General features: G+C 48.3%; 1 protein-coding gene across 1 annotated transcript in view; it reads left to right on the top strand.

Moving 5' to 3' along the window:
* Positions 1-1,189: 1,189 nt before the first annotated feature.
* Positions 1,190-20,823, top strand: part of PFDN1 (prefoldin subunit 1) — a 243,689-nt gene continuing 224,055 nt past the window's right edge. Inside the window, exon 1 of the mRNA XM_069652679.1 lies at positions 1,190-1,372. Within this exon, the coding sequence (XP_069508780.1) occupies positions 1,340-1,372 (33 nt within the window). The 5' untranslated portion in view covers positions 1,190-1,339. The remainder of the gene's footprint in view (positions 1,373-20,823) is intronic.

The raw sequence follows: 20,823 nt of genomic DNA, 5'->3' as shown, positions 1-20,823 counted from the left end.
TTTAGGTTAAGAGGAAACCTGTACTGGCAAGAGCCAGAAGAGTGCAGAAAGTGTAACAAAGTGAACGGTGGGCAAACTAGCCAGAGTAAAGTGTTGGAAGAGTATAATCCTGATAAAAGGAACAATCTTTACTGTTAAGGGAAAGCAGTGGACATTTGGTGATGAAAAGCAGATGAAAAAAGGTATTGATTGCGCGACCTGTAATGGGTGGACTGTGTGGTCCGACAACTGCGTCTAGACCGAGTGGCCCTTTTAGGAAAAAAACAACGAAAATAACTATAAGGAAGCTTGTGTTTTGCAACAGTTGCTCAAGTGATTTTGAATTCAAGAGACAGGACAATTTTGGTGAACCAGTGAAAAGTACTGATGACAAGAGAGTTGGGAAGTGTCCCAAGGAACCGTGTTGTTTTTGAAGAGCTGGAAGATTTAAACTCTTGTGGAAGAGAACGCTGATACTTTGTTATATGTATTGAACTTGGGGAAGGGGGAGCTGATTACAAGCCAAGGGCTAGAAGAAGCTCAGAAATTTATTTTCAACACTTTTTTTATTCTGACATCCTTAAACATTGTATTGCATGTAATTGTGAGGGCAAGTATCGTTTTTGGACAGACTGACTTTTGATTTGGACTTCCTGATCCTTAGTTTTCTTTAGGTAGGGAAATACCACCTTAGCATAGGGCAAGTTAGGTTATTAAGTTAATAAAATGATGTGAGTTGAAACTTGAACCTGTTGTCTGATTCTGACTCATGATGCCTACAACAATAATGATGGCATCTTGTTTAGGCAGTTGCCTAAGCCACCTTCTACCTTTAGGCCACGCCCAGCACTCTTAAGTCCACACCCCACCCCTCCCATTTCTCATCCACTCAAAGCACTGAGCTCGGCTACCACAGGATCGACAATAGTACACGCCTAATATATTCCGAATCTGCTTTCAGTTTGCTGTATGTGCCTGCAGCTGAAAACCTCAGATGTGTCTTGGCGCTTTCTCGTAGGGCGTCATTATCATGTCTACATTCCCAGAGACACTCTCTATTCTCTGCCTCAACCCATCGCTCCATCGTATGATCGTGCAGCCTTCAATACCCCCATTTCATCCAGACTCTCAAAACTAACGTTCTCCACCGACCGCTCCAATCTGCGAACGAATACACGTCACGTGTGTATATCACGTGATGCAAGCAACTAGTTAGGTTGTTCTTTGCCATGGAAATTAGGGACGGAACTCTACGCCAAGCGTATGTGACGTAGAACGTCACGTTGCGTGCATGTCACTTTAGACAGCCACCGGCACAGGATAATTTCTTCTATTTTGAGAGCTCGTTACTAATATTATCATGTCTGTCCCTCTAGACTTGGAACTAAAGAAGGTGAGAAGCATCTGATTTCTGTTAGAGGTTGCGTGTTCTGAGGCATAAATGTACATGCGCATAGTTACAATTTCTGTCGGTTGGCCGCTTCGGGTTCCTTGACTGCCTGAAAAGTGCGGTTTCATGTATGTCAGTTGTCAGTGGCATGATCTCGGATACACGTTGTTGTACTGTGCAATAAATACACAGCCTACGCTCCCTATGAAACAAAAGGGATTCTGGTATCTTAATACTTCCTTCTCCGCGCCGCTATCACCCAAAAGCTCATGTGCGCGTCCACTCTTATAAACGCACATTTTGCTGCAGGATGCTGCTGCACCATATCCACGTGGGCACAGGGTAGGGCTTAGCATAGATTAAAGCGGATACATCTCTCTCCTAATAGGCGTATTTTCGTTGCGCTCCCGGGATCACGTTGACGTTTCAGCTTTTACATAATGGGTGTTAGTATTCGCTTTATTCATTGCAAAGGCTACAGGAGAAAGGTTGAAGGCCCACCTTGCCAGAATACGAGTTCATGTATGTTCCATCTCTCCAGATCTCCAAATATATGAACCTGGCCCCACCTGTTAAACGCCCCTGTTCTCCCTCGGCTCCTCCGGGTGGTTTCTGTCTGTATTGGTCCCTTTTTTGTACAGCGTTTTGTTTCTTAGCTAGAATTCTGCTGTATAAATGTTATGAATGGGTTCATATATTTTCTTCTTCTGCACAATAGTATTCAGCATCCAAAATCGTGTTTAAACAATTAAAGCCAGTGATGCAGACAGAACACAATCCACTTTGTCATTCAATTAATTCGTACTATTTTGTAAAAGTATTCTGAAACGTAGTTTACTCTGCAAATCCTGCATCGTTAGTACGTGCCCTTTTTTTTTTAATTCTTCTACAGTTTATAAACACTGTCTTGCAAGTACCAGAATGATGTGAGCCTAAAAGCCAAGAATGGTTAATTTTCACACTTCACTCCTGGGACCGCTTCATTACTTTCAAGACTTAGACATAGCTAGAGCCATTGCAAAAGTCGCATGTTTGTCGTCATTTTTTGGCAGAGGCCTGCATTTTAATGGTATTCCTAACATCCATAATTTCAGTTCCATTAAAAAACGTTTAAAAGTTTTGTTAATCAGATATGAAACTGTTGGAACTGCTTTCATCACCGATGACCTGTCGCTTCCAGAGGTTGGGCTCTACCAGCATACTACATATCTATGCCACTATGTGCCGCACAGCACTGAATCTGTGCATGCGTATAGACGAAGCAATGATGATGTACGGGACCTCAAAGAAATGCAGCCAAAACAGTATTGATGCCAGGCCCACTAGTAGGTGCCCAAAACATCCAGCACAGACCAGAGGAAAGACTGCCACAGTGTCAGAGGATTGTCCCCCCCACCACCCACACGGTTGCACGCACAAGGCAGGTGGAGACTGTGTAGAGATCATGCTGTCACACGCACCAGGGAGTCTAATCTACCAGCAGGGGAGAAACACTGTCATTGCTAAGCTTTATTATACCCCTTAGCCTAACACGTAGGCACATAGCTGATCTCTGCACATTCGCGATGGTAAACTGTGCTGATTTGGCGGGTTCGTCCTCCCTTACCTCTTCTCATGAGGTAGATGTGTTCACTCATTATGGGTCTCCAAGATATCTCTTTAGTTAAGTTTTTCCACCAGCAGCCTTAGGTGATGGACAGCCTGGTAGCCATGCTCAATTCTCCTTCGTGCTTCACAAGTCACTATATGGGGAGCAGCTCATCTCTGCCTCCTACAAAACATGTGCTTTATAATTTACGGCAGCATGTGTGAAGTTCTGCCTAAATCTTTGTGGAGCCTCCCCCCTTCTTCTTTGTAACCATACACAAAGGTACAGTGCATGCAAGCCATTTAGGAATATGAACACACCTGTGCTGTGCTAGGTCAATACATTATATAGTTAAATATTCCTTTATAGTACGAGGGACTGCTGCGTGATCACAACTAATGGGACTATGCCTTTTGAAGGGGTCGAAATTGGGGTTTGTTCACCTGGAGCAAAAAGTAGCTCCTGAGTATCGGGCATAATCAGTTAGAGAGGAGCTACCTGTGGGGAACCAGGAGCTAGTACGTAGCGCACAGCAAATGTAACTTTGTGCAAGATGAAAACTAACTTTTTGTCCATATTATAAATATGCTCTAAATGTCCCTTAAGAGTATTTTTTTTTTCTTCTTGATATACATTCCCAAGCATACACAGTTAATATCACATAGCTAGGTTTGTAGAACACCAAGTGCCACAGAAGTCAAAAGTAGCTCCTGGTAGTAGGTTTCAAGCTAACCAGGCTCCCCTTGGCTATAACCAGGAGCTAAATAGCTCCCAGCTCGTGAACATTTCAAACCCTGCCTTTGTCACAGTTTCAATATGCTGATTTCCCCGGTAAGTGTTTGTGATCATATGCGCAAGTTTCCTTCACATGGTATAATTATATTGTCCCATATAAATAATACTATAGACACATTTCTAATTAGATATGTACCATTTTAATAGATTTGTTTCTTTCTGAAACCTGGCCGACCAGTGTTCGATCAACTGTCTTTATCAAGGCTCTAGCTATGGTTACAAATAATTATAACACTTGTATGATGTATATATATTGCATAACAAAGTCCTACATATTTGGTGCACAATATTCCAAACACCATCTACCCATGTTTGTGTCATCAAAACATGCAGTGCATGTTTATTCAAGTGACACAACCAAGTCAAAGAAACCAGCTGTCAGAATATAATATATCGAAAGAAGAAAGCATGGGCACAAAGACATCACACAAGAGACAGACGATGGTAGGGAAGAAAAGGAAAGTTGGGTCACATTTAGTGGTTATATCGATAGGCCTTGGGCGAGCGGGGTACGTGTATTCTGAGGGGTGCGCAGTAAGTTTACCACGCGATAGGCCTTGGGGGAGCGGGATACGTGTATTTTGGGGGTGCGCGGGAAGTTATACACACGATAGGCCTTGTGCGAGCGGGGTACGTGTATTCTGAGGGCTGCGTGGGAAGTTTCGCATGCGATAGGCTTTGTGCGAGCGGGGTACGTCTATTTCTGGTGGTGTGCAGGGAGTTTCACATGCAATTTTGTTGGGCGAGCGGGGTACGTGTATTCTGAGGGGTGCGCCTGGAGTGGCACACGCGATTTCGCTGGGCAAGTGGGGTATGTGTATTTCTGGGGGTGCGCTGGGAGTTTCACACGCAAATTGGCAGCGTGGGTCCTCCCAGGTGTGCCCACTCCCAAGGCCCTGCAGGCAGCCCACATCACAGGGGACTACCCTGCACCCCTGGCCATGCCCCGCAGGTAGCCCATCCACCCTGGGCATGACCCCCAGCCAGCCCACATGTCACCATGCACCAGTGAGCACCCACTCATGTCCCCCTGCACCCCACCCACCCGGCAGTGACGGCCACCTGCCAGCATGCCCCGACTCATGTCCCCCTGCACCCCCACCCACCCGGCAGTGAGGGTCACCTCCCAGCAGGCCCCGACTCATGTCCCCCCGCACACCCACCCACCCGGCAGTGAGGGGCACCTGCCAGCAGGCCCCAACTCATGGGCCCTGTACCCCCACCCACCCGGCAGTGAGGGGCACCTGCCAGCAGGCCCCGACTCATGTCCCCCCCCCAACACGTCGTCATGATCCACAATCATGGCCACCAAAATCCCAGTGCACGCCACCCCTGCCCAAAGAACCAACCAAGTATTACATCCATCCCACATTGAAATGCCCATTACATGATACAACCCAAATGGCATGTATGTACATCAACACATGTCCGTCACACACACACACACAATGGGTTCCAGTGAATGTGAAAACCCACATCGTGACATGCATGAAACCAATGAGAATACCACACATTGAAGTATGAAACAAAAATGTATTCAACACAAAATGAAGGGAATCGAATGAAAACACACAATAATGGAAATAAGAAATAAAATGCAGCATGTCCCAAAATGAAGAACAATATGAAATCTGAATCCAAATGAAAATGTGTCCAAAGTCTCCATCCAACAAAGCAAATCCAAAGGGAAAGAAATGAGTAAAATCCATTGCTCCATGGTGAAAAAAAAAAAATGATGATAAATCCACTGTTCAACTATATACAAATAACAAATCCAGGGTCCATGAGCCCAACCATTGAAATGAAACCTACAAAAAAAACGACCTAATAAAGAACTATCTACAAAAAGGTTGGGCATAGTCCAAGCGCCCCAAATGTAAGAAAAACATAATGAAACCTAACCCTAACTAACTATATACAATGGCGGCGGACAAGTCCTACGGCTCACTTGCCAATTTCCCAGGCCAGGGCATCATCTAACTCCTGTTCTATGTCCTGGAGGCGGGCCTGCTCCATGGCCCCGAGGTTTTGCAGGGATAACGCCATGTCCAACTCCAACTCCCTGCGAATTGCCTCGAGGCACTCGGCCCGCCTCAGCGCCCTGTGCATGGAGTTCTCCGCCCTGACCATAGTGAGCCGTGCCTCTTCCGTCCGCCGCCGCTCCGCATCTATGTGCTGCCACACGGAAGACGCTCCCAATCCAGGGTCCTCGCGCCGATGCCTGCCCCTCTGATGTTGATGGCCCGAGCCATCATCACTCCCACCTTGTGCCTGCTGTTGGCTGTCCCTGTGCCCTGCCTCTTGATGCCTGCATGTGCTCCTCCTGCTGGGATGCAGTTGTTGGTGTGGCCACCCCTGTTGGACCTCCGACTCCCGACTGTGGCAGGGATGTGTCCTCCACCAGCCTGGCCGCTGGGTCAGAGGCAGCTCCACAGGGTGCCCAGGTGATACATGGGCCGGAAGATGGCACGGAGGACGACTGTCGCATAGGGGGTTCAGGTGAGGAGGGGGTCGGTACAAGGTCCAGCAGACGCAGGAATCTAGCACTGGTGACCCGTCCTAGTAGGTCGACGTGGTCAAAGAGGCATCCGAGATAACTTTCAGTGTCTTCATGAAAACACTGCAGGTCATCCCGCATGGCCCGTTGACGCAACGCCACCCCAGCCAGGACAGGCTCAACCCGGTCCCGGATTGCCACGTCCGCAGGGAGAGGAAGGCCAGTTGTTGTGCGCTCATCCCATCCCTGAGAACGGGTCTGGACGTAGACATCCGTGCTAGTGCGGGATGATGCAGTCACAGGATCGGGGACAGGATTACACACATGCACGTCCGCGGCGGCCTGTGCTTCCTCCTATCCCTGCCCCTGGACTGCACCATCAGCACCAGTGGAATTCCCCCCCCCCTCCAGACCCCATGTGTGCCCCTTCCACGGCCTCCTCCTCAACCAAACCCCCCCACCAACCTGGATGTCTCCGTGCCATCTTCCTCCATCAGACCCTGTGGGGTTCAGCTGCCCCTTCTGCTGCCGAGGAGTCCACCTCCAACTTCTGCCTCTTGGACCTACCCTAGGCAGCTGCGGGCACGGACGCGGCACCAGACCCCTCACTCCCTGACGAGATGACAACATGGGAGGAGGGCCGGGCCTTGTGTCTCCGGCTGGCGGTGCGATCCCTGCCGCTTTGCTCCACAGCACCGTCTCCGCCCTCTTCATCAGTTGATGCTGGAGACAGGGAGAGGTAGAACACAGGCATCAGGGCACTGTACAATGGTCTGATACACACATTACAGTTGTACATGAGTGGCAGTGTCAAACAGACATGGCATCACACTCCCCAGCACCCATTTCATTTCAACCCTACACACATGAGCACATAAACAGGAATGTTGCACCAGGCAGCACCATCCATACACAAACAGCATGAGCAGCCGAAGGTGAGCCTCACGTCACATGCAACACGGGGAGTGCAGAACACATGCACACCCGCCACCAGTCATACATGCATCTGTACATCTCCACCACCTGTCTCAGTGATAACATCGCCATCCATGTCACATCTGGCAATCAGCCTCCTACATGTCAGTGTCACATGCATCCATGGTGTATCACAGTTGCACACTTTTCAAATACAGACACATTCACATGTACACAGTGCAGATACATGCAGGTGGAACCACCATGTGTGGTGTGTGACACCACAACCATGCCACTGAACATACACAGAAATGTAAAAATGTGTGCACCCACACCTGCATTTGGGCAGCATGCTTACCAACACATACACCATAGATGTGTTTCACACATGAGAGGACTCGCATGCGGCAGGCTTATTTCCCTGTACATGCACATGCATACATGGCCCTACACAGACATATGTACAACCTGCACACTCCTGCCACACCTCAACACGCACAGCGTCCAAGCATTACGCATGTACACTTCCCGCTCGACTCCAGACGGGTCTGCCTCTCAAGGACCTGGAGGTGGAGCGCTGGGCGTATACGTTCCAGGACCCTCATCTGGTTGTTGGTTTGGCGGACCCAGCACCCCTTCGCATCCGCTGCCTTCAAGAGGCGCTGGGCCTTGTTGAGGGTCCTGGACCTGAAGTCCTCCCAGCGCTTCCGGACATGTTGAATGTCGTGGACTGCCACCCCCTCCACGTTGATGGCAGTCACGATGTCCATCCAGATCCTCTTCCGTCCTTTATTGTCGGCGCGTAAACTTCCAAAGAGGGCTTCATACTGCCCCAGGACTCGCTCCACCAGGATACCAACTTCATTGGCACTGAAGCTGGTAGCCCTCTGCCTCTCTGGCTGGCGGTTGCCAGTGGTGCCAGATGGTGTTGTGTCCGACATAGCAACCCCAGAGGCAGGTTTGGGTGGGCAACTGGTTCCTGGGGCTGGGCTGTGGAGCGATGGTATGCCAGTCGGGAGTCTTCTGTTCCAGCAGGGGTGGTCACAGCAACTTCACCCCTGCAGATGGCTGACGTGCACGCACCAAACAGCAGGGCACGTGGGCAGCAGGCAGGCAGCAGCAGATGGCAGGTGGGAGCATGCTCAGGGCTCTGGGGGGCAGGAAAATGGCCTTCTGGGCAGGAGCGTGGTCTTCTATGTGTTGTTGTGTGGCCAGCTTGATACGGAGTGATTTGGCGCGTGAAAAAACTGCACGTCTGCATGTAATTCGAGGAAAGGCCCTTAGCGCGTAAGCGCATCTTTGACATGACACGCAAGGGTGTTTCCCTCAACACGGGTGCATGTTGATTGTACACGTGCAAAAACTGCACGTCCGGGTGTCACTGCGTGCAATTGGAGGAAAGAGCCTTCGTGCGTATGCGACGTTGCACGTGTGGGCTGGCTTAAAAGATATGTTTAGGACGCCATTTTCTTGTACGTGCTTTTTGTGGAGAGCGAGCAGGTGATTCTTGTACTTCTTGTCTGTTCACATGCGATAACTTCACAACGGGTCCAGTTCGTACTCCCTGTTTACTCAGACAGCGTTCAATTCTTCTTTTGGCGGGGGTGTTACCAACACACACACGCGCGTCTTTTTCACGTTCCCAGGGGTCACAGACAGCCTTGCTAGAGCACTAGGGTACAAATTCCATCTAGTACCCTACCTCTTTCACCCCAATTGCCCAGGACAATTGTTTACTGCAACTCCCATACGCACAACAACATCAGTGCCATGGTTGGGAGGTGACCAAGCAGTAAGGGAGGCAAAGGTGGCCGACCTCAAAGAGGTGGGTGCGGTAGGGGACGTGGCCAGGATGTGCAGGGTGGACCAAGAGGCCAGTGTGTTGAGGACCAATCAGGGACACCTATGCCCCCCTACCCCTCCCCCAATGGTTCGGGGAGATGTAGCCGACACCATACCAGCTCAGCCCTTGTTAAATCGGCCCATATTGTCAACAGAACTGGCACAGGATGACTCCCAGGCTGACTTCCGTGTCACCAAGTCTAAGCCACGTGTGGCGGTGAAAGTTGCTGTCACCAGGCCACGTGGATCTGGGGCAGCAATGTCATCTGCTGCTCCAAGTAGCCAGGGTGAGGAGGCTGCAGGGGCAGCTGCAGCTCAATCCACCCCAGCTCCGAGTGTCCCAGCCGGGACAGTGTCGGTCCAAGTCCATCACACCGAGGTTGGTCCTGCCAACATCACCCAGCAGCCAATGCCTGCAGTGAGACCTTTTGGTCATCGTGGCTTTGGCAACTTCCAGTGCCCAGTCCACCTGCGCTTCTGCCCCTACCAACCAAAGCGGTGTAAGCCACTCAGGGTCCGCACCACCTTCCAAGAGGAAGAAGGGTGCTCTTGCGGTACAGGCTGGGACCCCAGACACGGCTACGCACTCCGGCACGTCAAGGAAACTTAGTTTCAATGATGCAGAACTAGATGCACTTGTGGGCTATGTGTTGGCCCATGGCTGCGAAATGGTGGTGACTGCAGGGTGCAAGACTACGACTGCTCAACGTAGGGCCCACTGGCAGACCATCGCGGACCAAATTAGTTCCCTTAGATTTGTGAAGCGCACAGCTGATGATTGCTCTAAGCGCTGGAATGACCTGAAACGCAGAGCAAAGAACAAGCTGGCTTCAAATCATGCCTCTACTCTGGTGACTGGCGGTGGGTCTCCACCAGAGGAGGAACAACTCGCTGAATATGAGTCTGTCGCTGGAGCATTCATCACAGAGGATCAGATCCAAGGCTTGGGAGACCTACCAGATCTTGAAGCAATGTCTGGTGAGTGACCATGCATGCGTGTGCAAACCATGTGCATGTTGCTTGGCTGATGTGTTCTGATTGAGTGCCAGGTGAGGCTGTCTAATGGGTCACCCATGCGGTCCCTCAAAACCATTCCCCGGCTTTGTGTTTCCATTTCACAGTATCCCTTCTGACCACAGTTGACTTTTTGCACATGATTAATCCACTTGCCCTTCAGCTGTTCTCTTGCCACAACATTGTTCATACTGTTTTCCTCTTCATTCAGCCTGATTGATGAAATGATTAGCATTTCTACCAGACATTTTTGTGGCCTACTGTCCCAAATATGACATACTTCTGTCATAGATTATACCACACAATGGGCCACATTTCTTGACTTATTAGGGGAAAGATTTCTACAATCGGGCTGATTGAGTAATGCGCACCTACACATGGCCTGCGCACCTACACATGGCCTGCACACTATCATTTTGGTGCTCTGTTTGAATGTTGAACATGACAATTGTATCCTCTCATGGCGAAGTGACCAACCATTGATGTATCCATGTGCCTGCCATCACTGCATCAGTGAACACTTGCTTTGTTGCAGCGTGTGGCACATGCGTGTTTTCTGACTCTTTTCTACATGTTTAATTTCATGATGTCCATCTCACATGGATGGGTGAAAGTACTGATTTGCTACCAACTGGGTGGCCTTGTCAAATCTGCCATGGCTATGGTACGTGCCGTCTGTGTGCTGGCATGTGTCATGTATGTGGATTGTCCATGCCACTCACAGGCTAATGTTTGATGCCAGTGCTGTCAAGCATGCAGCACATGTGTTGGTTTTTCCATCTTGCAGTCATCAGTGTATGCCTTTTGCCTCCCCTTCCAACTCATTGACAGTGCATGCATGCCAGAGTTATTGTTATGTGGGACATGTCATTTATGTACTGGATCTCTGCCTTGCCATGCCTATGTGTGTGTGTGTGCTATGGTGCTCATGCCTGTTTCCATTTCTTATCTTTCATGTTTTTGCAGATGATGAGGCACTTGATGCTGTTGAGGAGGAGGAGATGGCGCAGAGCCAGGAATACTCACAGCCACAACTGGGTACCAGTGGAGGACGTGGGGTGGTGGTGGGTGAAAACCCAATCCTCCTACAGACCATCCTGTCCAGGGGTGTCTCTGGGTACACCTCCGGAGACCTCTATGAATCAGGTGCTGAATTGGACATTGAGACATATGTCCCGTCGCAGGTGAGTGTTTCTAGCAGGGATCCTGTTCTGTCCAACCCCTCTATGGAGATTTCAGTATTGGAAAGTCCGCCTGTGGTGCTTACGGATGCAGGGTCACACTCCACAATATTTGCTCCTGGGCCAGCAGATCAAAGGAGGAATACAGTCCTGCAGCCTCAGGCAGTGCCAGCACAGCAAGGTGCACATCACTTGGCCCAAACAGGTGTGGTGCCTGCCAACGCGGTGGCCGTGCGCCACCAGGCAATACTGTCTGGGAGAACTCCATGTACACTATAGCAGCACAACAGGGGGCATCGTGTGAAATGATGGCTCAGGCAATGGATAGGGTGGCCATTTCCATTCTCCCCCCTGAAAGGCAGATGGAGCTCCAGCAGCAGGCAACAGAGTCCATTTGCCACTCACACAGGGAGGACATGTTAGCGTCCGACAGGGAGCGACGGGCTGGACTGGAGACTCTGCGAACAGCCATATCTGTAGAGTCACAGGCCCACAGGGAAGCCCTGAGGTTGGAACACAGTTCCCTCAGAGAGACTCTGTGTAAACTTGATGTGTCCCGGAGTACAAGGGCAACGGCATCACTCGAGGCCATGCAGGCAGAAATGCGTGCTACCCGTGAGGTGCTGCATGGGGATGTCCGTACCATCATCCTGCAGAACCAAACCTTTCAGACTCGCATGCTTGCTGCCATGGAGGAGCATGCCAGGGCTTTGCGTGGTCTGCCTCCCATATCACGCCCACCTTCTAATGTACCACCAGAGGGTGATGACAGCGACGGCAGGTCTCCCACTGTAGCGTAGACGTGCAGGCCATGAGCCCATGGAGGTATTTTTTTTTTCTCAACATCCACGCATGTGGGTGTTGAGGTGCACCTTGTACCTCGTCCCTTCTGGGTGGCCTCCCGTATCCCATCCCCCCGGTCCACACATGGCCATTTTTTATTTTGATTTATTTATTTATTTATTTTTTAGTAAAACATTTTTTAACAGTGTGTTGCTTTGTGTGGCTCCCATAGGGATCCACTTTGTATTCCAGCTGGGCACATGCAGGCTTGTCCTGTCTTTGGGTTAGATGCTTGGGTTCCTGACACACACACCCCTCCTGCTTCCCCTTTCCATGGGCTTGCAAAGGGTGTGACCACCTTACAAGTCAACTTGTACAGTGACATTGGGCTTCCATAAGTTGTGTGGACAGTCTGTAGTCAAAACTATGTATACATCCCTAGTGGGTACTGTTGTAGAAATCTCCACTGCATGGTGGATTTATGTATGGTTCTACATCCATTACTTTTTCCTTATATACATGTACCTTCTTCATGTCTTAACAGGGCCGTCTACTTTGCAGATGCAGTTCATGTTGTATGCAGTACACGGAAACATTTGCCTACCAGCAACACTCTGCAGTTGGGAGGGATCGATGTGCTGGCTTGGTGAGGTTATGACACTTGCACTACTTTGATTTTTAATTCTCATTTATTGCCACTGTTTGAACATGTACTGATGTTTTCTCTTGCTGGTAAGTATTTGTTCATGTGTGTTGTTTTTTTATTCATTATTGGAAGCAAATTGTCTGTGGCCTGTTTCCATTTAGGACAGTTGCTTTCACATTGCATGCCATGCCATGGTGTGTTGGGGAGGTGTTGGGTGACATGCCACTATTTTGATGTGGTATTTTGCAAGGGGGTAGTCATTTATGCTGTATGCATTTGTGCCTTTTTCTGACACAGTATTGGGTGTCTTTGAGTAGCTAGGGATGCACACAATGTAGCACTTCCAGGTGAACAATCACAGCCTGGTATGGTTGTGACAGTTGACTGTCCCTTTTATCATCATCATTGATTGTGAGCTGGTATGTGCCAGGCCTGTGTGCACTCCGCAGGGGTGGGATTTTAGGTGAAGCTATTTGCCACAAGCTGGGTCCGGGCTGCCTCACCATGTGCCCTTTCTCCTCCCATGCGCAGCGGCCGTGCATGTGGTTGGGGATGTGGGGGCACCTCATGTCCACCGGAACGGCCCGCCGGGTTGCAACGTTGTACAGGACACATGGTGCCACTATGATCCTGCACACTACTGGGGGCGTATATAGCAGCTGTTCACCAGAGCCGTCAAGGGAGCAAAAGCGTGACTTGAGCACTCCGAATGTGCGCTCCACTATGCCCCGGGTTGCAATATGTGCTGTGTTGTAGCTTACCTCGGGTGGTGTGGTGGGGTTCCGAATTGGCATCATCATGTAGGTGCTCAGAGGGTAGGCATTGTCCCCTGGGGAGGTGATAATGGTTGTCATTAGTGGGGTTTTCCCATTTCTCCGTTTCTGACATGCATGCATGTGCAGAGGCATTTATACTCACCAATTAGCCATGTGTCGCCATGCTGGCCAGCTTCCAGGTCCCGGTTTAGGGGTGACATTTTGAATATGAAACTATCATGGCTGGATCCTGGATAGTTAGCATATACTGAGGTGGTGATTCCCGTGGCATCACACACAACCTGCACATTGATGGAATGCCAGTGCTTGCGGTTCCAATAGATATGCTCAGTGGCCCTGGGTGGACATAGAGCCACATGGGTGCAATCAATGGCACCTAGGACTTTGCGGAACTGTGCCACCCCGTAAAATTGCTGGACAACAGCCTGCCTTTCTGCAGGTGTTCTGGGCATGTATATGTGCCTGCGGACTGAGGGGCGTGCAGTCATGATGGCCAACACCTGGTGTAGGCAGCGTGACTGCGTGGCCTGACACACAGCCCCCACTATGGCACTTGTCTGCTGAAATGAACCAGTAGCCAAGAAGTGCTTTACATTGAGCACCTTTTCCAAGGGGCTCGGTGCTTGCGAGCACAGGGTGGGTGATGTGAGGTCATCCTACCACTCCCTCACCAAGTCTAGGATTATGTGTGGTGGAAAACTGTACCTCCCATACACCTGGTCATCAGGCATCCCAAAAAGGCTGGTCCTAGGTAAAAAAAAAATGCAGGGCCTGGCTATCCTCCTCCTCCTGCGGTGTCCCACGACCACTGCTGCGAGGAACGGTATATTAATTGTAGCGTCTGAGCTTGTTTGTTGTTTGCGCATACTTTTATGCTACGCGGGGCCGCTTACGCCTGCTTCCTGCTGGGGTACGTGTTTCCGGATTAGCGCGTCTTTTTTGGCGCATGCCTTTCCCCTGTTCGATTCCAAGAATACGCGTTGTTAGCGCGCGTGTGGGCGTTGCGAGTATTTACCTCCTGTACTTCCCCCGTAACGCCATTTTCACGCGTTGTTCCCCATTCCACGTGTTACGCCCCGTGTTATGCCCACTTTTCTTGTGTGCGCTACACTATGTGCGCTTTCCCTGTGCGCATAGCGCACGCCGTTTAGAGACGTGTGCGCCCGCGTGCACCACACACGGATTTGGCACACATCCCAGCTTTTACTAGCGTAGCGCATTCCTTGACTCGATCAACGGCTGCGTGCGCTGCGATTTTCACGCTTGCGCTCCCGTTTTCGGTGCACATTTATTCCATGAATTAGCCCGTTTGTTGATGAAGTTGCCCTTAATAGTCACATGATGTATGTGAGAACTGATATGCATTAGTGAAATTAGAAAGGTAAGTCTCTGAAGTCCCATAAACTGTTACAGGTATGAGCAGACTCCACAAATTCACACATTATGAACACTCCTCAGGGTGTTTTAGATATAATGTGTGTATGTTTGTATGTGTATATATATATATATATTTATATATATTTCTTTTGATTTATGATCACGGTACAACTCTTGTGTACCAACTACACACAAGTTAAATGTCACAGAAAAACATGCATTTCGTGCTCCGTGTTAAGTCCATCAAATACAATTCTAAATCTGCAAATTAATCTTGCTTCCATTTGTTGCAATTTTAACTGTTGCCGCCACTCTTCTCACAAATCAGTCTGTGAATTCCTATAGAGCAGACATTTCATCCTCCAGCTGATGTCTTCTGCCATTGTGCTGTGAGGGGTAGCTTGGGGTCTTAACTCCAAGCATACTAATATGTTTGTGGATTCTGATCTGTAGTTCCCTTATGATGCAACCAATAGAGATTTTCTGACAGACGTATAAACAGCAAACTTTGTTTTGCAGTTGATAAAATCATTGATACGTATTTTCCTTTTGTCATCATCAGAAGTTCACTAGTGTTGAATACTAGTTTGCATACTGACACATGGAGCAGGTTCCACATTTGTGTTAATCTGTGTTTATCCACCATGCCCCAGGTCCACCGTTCTTTGTTGATTATATATGATGTACAAAGTTTGTTTCTAAGGGTAGGTGACTTTGCGTAAGTTCTGTTCGATTTGTTGCCCAGGTATTGGCTACGTTCTTTGTATAGTCATTACAAAATATTATCAATCTGGTTTCATCTACGTTTGCCCCTCTATTTTTCTGTTTTGGTGTTAATGGATCCCATCTGTCCATTTGTTTGGTTTTTGCTACGGCTTTAAGACTGCATGTTTCATATCCTCGTTCTTGAAATCTGCTTTAGTGTCTCACATTCTTGGTAAAGTAATGTCTCGCTGCAATTCCTGCGTGCCCTTATGTGTTGTCCTGTAGGTGCGTTATCTGTTGTGTCTTCGATTGCAACTAGTAGCTAAGAGTGTAGAATTACTTCTCTCCTTACTATGTGTTTTAGTATGGATATGGTTATCTTTGGTCTATATCTAAAGGTCTAGAAAATCTGTTTCTGTTGCACTTGCTGTGTGCGAATTGTATCCTGAATTAGTTTTGGTTTAGTGTTGTGACATAATCTGAGAGCTGTTCTCAAGTACCTCCCCATATCCTTAGAATGTCATCCCATATAGCTCTGCCATAAGGCAAATAACACCCATCGTGAGTAATTTATACATTAAGGAAGACTAGGTAAGAGAAAAAAACAGGACTACACAAATTATTAATAAACCCAGTTCTTTGGAGACCACTTTTCTTTTCCCTTTTTTTCCATCGCTTGTTTCTTGTTGTCACCAACACTCTGATTCACAATTATTTTGCGTACACTTTTTACTTTCAATATATTATATTACAACACCTGGTTTCTGGGTTAAGTCACATGAAGAATAATAATGCATATGTTTAATGATGCAAAAATTGATTGTGATGATTGGAATATTTTGCACCAAATATGTATGACCCATTTTTCTTATGTCATATCTACATCATATGTGCTGGTTTTTAACATGTCATATAATTTGTAACCATAGCTAGAGACTTGATAAACAATTAGGTTGAAACGTGTGATGGCCAGGCTACGCTTGCTTTATAAAGCAAGGCACCAAAGTCGAGCCCATCTGTTCCCATACTGGCTCCGCCAGGGCTTTGGGCCTGTCCCCGTGTTGCAGGGGATTCGGGTCTGCCGTTCTATACTCCTATACTCGAGAGACACTTTGTAGCTTGGCTCCTGTATCCACCTGCTGGCCCAATATTTGGAGCTGTGCCAAGGAACCTGCTTTGTCCAAATTGCTATCAGACTACCCTAAACAGGCTTTTATGTAATGCCTGCTCACTAGCCCGGCATAAACGTGTGTGTGTATGTGATCTGCTTGAGATGCACCATTGTGTTCCTGTGTCACTGAAACACAGCTTTCAGATGCCTCTGCTCCAGACCTGTGATTGATCTCCCTGACTTCTTTGCCCTTCTATTCTACATGTTGACCACAATGCGGAGCACCCTGGTGGTGGCGTAGCATTTATTTTTAAGGAGCAGTTTAAACGTTCCTTTGTGATTTCTCTGTGTGTTCTCCAAATGGAACATATGCTGGTACATTTGTCTCCAACGGCTTCATTCTGCTTCCTCATTATTTATTGTTCTCCATCTTGTCTTTTCTGTCTAGTCTCGGTCTTACAACTGAAGTACTCTTGGTTATTTTGGGCGAATTCAATCTTTTGGCTGGATGATTATACAGATCTTCACGCTGACAAGTTACTTACTTTCTTGTCTGATCTGCAGTGTATTCGCCTTCATAGCCATACTTCAGATTTGATTGCTTTTCCTGAGCCTGATAGTGTTGTTATCCATCCTGCCCATCTTGTTGTTTGGTCAGACCACGACATTATTCCCTTCGCTTTGTTCAGTCCGAATCACTGCTCAACCCTGAGACCTGTGTGCTTTTATTCTCGGTCTTGCTGTAAGCTGGACCCAGCTACCCTAGCTGCCCGTGCTACCAGCCACTTTGATATTGCCATTGCTACTTTGCATGCCGATCCTGCATCCATGTTGTTATTCTGCTTGTTAAGCAGCTAATAAGCCAACTCCGATGAGACTGCATAAGAAACCATAGAGGCTGTCAGCCCCTTGGTACGCTGAGCAGCTGTACGCTGAGCAGCTACGCTCCCTTAAACATCTGTGTAGCCAGTGCCGTTTGGCATACATTGACCATGACACTGATCAACAAGCCGCTGTGCTCTCAGATTGTTTATCACCAGGCCATTAAAGAAGCAAACACATACTATTTTGCGCAGTGCATTTGCACGGCAGTCAACTCGAGAAACTTTCTGAGTTATTTGGGAGCTGTCGCAGCCTGCTTCCACGAGGGCCCTTTGTGACTGACTTGCTGTTTTTTAAAACATTTTTAAACATTTGTTTTACTCTGAAGATTATTAACATTCGTACACACATATCAGACTATAAAGTAGCCCAGGTTGCTTCTTTCCCATCTGTTTGCTTCTTTTACCCCAGTCTGAGAAATCCTCCTTTTTTTTATTTTTTACTTTCCCTCTGGTGGACGAGGATCACGTTTTCCAGATTGCCAACACACTTAGATCAGACTCTACACTTCGCCTGATTCCACTTCGAGTACTGAAGGATGTGGGACTCGCATCACTTTTTACGAGTGTAGTTAATCATTGTTACAGCCTGGCCTTATCCTGGCATTTCTTTTTATTTTTTTTATTTATCTTTTTATTGAGCTTTTTTAAGAAAATAAAACAGTTGATCCGAACAATAACAGTACAGGGGAAAGAAAATGTGCACAACAATTCATCAAGTAATCAATTCAATTTCCCTCCCCAGCAATCCATTCCCATACAACAAAACATAACAAAACAGTATCGATTCATCAAGCCTAGCTAGATCACAAACAAATTAATTTATCAACAATCAATTGGAGAGCGGAGCGAGGGAGAAAAAGGGAAAGGGGGAAGAGAGAGGAGAAAAAAAATAGGAAAGGCTAGTGGAGTCTGTGCAATAGCAAGTCTGTCAGGAGTTCATAAAGTGTCTCATTAAGTTCGGCTGGAAGAGCATCTGCTCTCTGTCCAGTACATAGTCCAAGAAAGGGTTCAAGATCCTCCTAAATTTCGTGAGCTTCCCCTCTAACATGGGCGTGAGCTTCTCAAGACCCATCATTTCCCACACCTTCACCCACCAGTACGCCACGTGTGGCCCTTCAACAGATTTCCAGAAGTGGGCCCTTGAAATTCGTGCCGCAATAAGTAATTGAGAGATTAGGGCTGCTCTGGAGCCCGACAACGGGAAGGACCCATCTTCCGGCACATCACCCAGTATTAGTATGTGCGGGTCCATGGGGAGCAGCGTGCCAGTGATGTCCTTGATCTTGGAGCGGACTTCCAACAAATAGGTTTGAATGATTGAGCAATTGAGCAATGCCACCACATATGTCCCAAATCACCCCACTCACCACAACCATGCCAACACGTATCCGGATAATCTAGAGTCATTGCATGTAACCTGGTCAGGGGAGGCGGGGGGGGGGGGGGAAGTACCAACAAAAGCAGATCTTGACAGCGTTCTCTTTTACCAATGTACACCTGGAGCTCTTGTGGGTTCTATACCATATTCGCTGCCAGGACTCCTCTGGGATTTCAACTCCCAATTCCCTTTCCCATGCCATCATATAAGGAAGCTCCTCACCCTCTGAGGCATTTTCAAGAAGTTTATAACAAGCAGCCAGCCTATGGGAGGTCTGCCCCTCAAGAACTCTTAAGTTCTATTCCTAATGGCGCCCTGCTGGCAGCTTGGCGAGTGTCCCTGTTAGTCAACCAGTGTCGAAGTTGTATATATCTAAACCGTTCCATTTCGGGCAGCCCAAATTTCTCCTGGAATATCAGGGGCTACTGATCCACATACAGGTCTCTGAGCCTTAAGGGCCCATCTGACTTCCAGCCTTGAAATGAGCTAGGGTTCAATCCCGGCGTGAACGCCGGGTTTTGAACCACGGGGGATAATGGACCCAGTCCCAGAGCGATCCCTCTTTGCGCACTTGCCTTGTCCCAGCTTTGAAGCGTTGTCAGTGTCGTGGGCAGCAATCCTCCCTGACAGCCCCGCGCCTCTTTGGGCAGGAAGCGAAAGTACTCCAGCGGAAAAGGGGCAGCTGCTTGCTCAATTTCCTGCCATTTGGGGGTTTCCGAAGAGCTTCCTCAGGCAAGCATAGGTGCGACCTGTGCCGCTCTATAATAGCGCGAAACAGAGGGCAGACCCACGCCCGCATTCACCGCCTTTCTCGTTAGGAGTTTTTATGGGATTCTAGGCTTCTTATTTTCCTAAACTAAGCGTCCTATCTCCTTGTGCATTTCCATGAGGTCCCCTTCAGGAATCTGAATCGGTAAAGAGTAAAAAGCATACAGTAGCTTCGGGATAAGGGACCTCTTCACCGTGCTCACCCTGCCCAGCCAAGAGATTTCCTGCGAATCCCAGCGGCGGAGCCACTCCTTGGCTTCTCGCAACAAAGCCGGTATGTTTGCTTTAAATAAGCCTGCATATGTCGGGGTCAATTTAATCCCTAGATAAGGGAGATCTGTGGGGGACCAGGGGATGGGAAAGGCCTCCGCCAGTCCCTCAGGGGATTCAGTTAACGCCATGCCCATCGATTAGCATTCATCTCAAAGCCGGAGGTTCTAGCAAATCGGGATAATAAGTTCATCAGGGGAGGGATGGATTTGGGTGCATCGTTTAAGAAACATAGCAAATCATCTGCATATAACGCTATCTTATTGCATTGTCCTGCGAATTCAAAGCCCCTGATTTTCCCCACTGTCTAACCTGCTGTGACAAGGGCTCCGTTGCCAGTGCAGAAACTAAAGGAGACAGGGGGCAACCCTGCCTGGTGCTCCTATATAAACGTATTGCTGGGGTCCAGTTTGCGTTCACTTTAACTTTAGTAGGGGAGAGCTGATATTTGGAGAGGATCAACTTCGAGAAACTAGGGCCAAATCCAAATCTCTCCAGCACCAACTGCAAGTCACTCCAGGACATACTGTCAAAGGCCCGATGAGCATCTAATGATAACAGTGACGGTTTACCTGGTAGACTAGGGGCCAAGGCTATCAAATCTATCACCCCACGTATATTATCGTGTGTCAAACGATTACCTATAATCCCTGTTCTCCCTCTACTAACGTCGGAAGAACCTCCCCCAGTCGCCCTGCTATTACCCTACTCAACAGGTTCGCATCTGTGTTCAATAAAGTAATGGGTCAATAAGCAGCGCATTCAGCCGGAGTCTTTCCAGGTTTCAAAATCAGTATCGTGGTGGACTCCGCTATGGATTCCGAGACCCAACTAGCCGCCCAGATATCATTAAAGAGTTTTGTTAAGTAAGGGGAGAGCACAGTCCTGAAGGTCTTATAAAATGTATTTATTTGTGAACCCATC

This window comes from Ambystoma mexicanum, chromosome 3p (genome assembly GCF_040938575.1).
Source record: "Ambystoma mexicanum isolate Mex_15411 chromosome 3p, UKY_AmexF1_1, whole genome shotgun sequence".
Lineage (NCBI taxonomy): Eukaryota > Metazoa > Chordata > Amphibia > Caudata > Ambystomatidae > Ambystoma > Ambystoma mexicanum.
The sequence above is the reverse complement of the archived record's forward strand: the minus strand, read 5'-3'. Positions and strand labels throughout refer to the sequence as shown.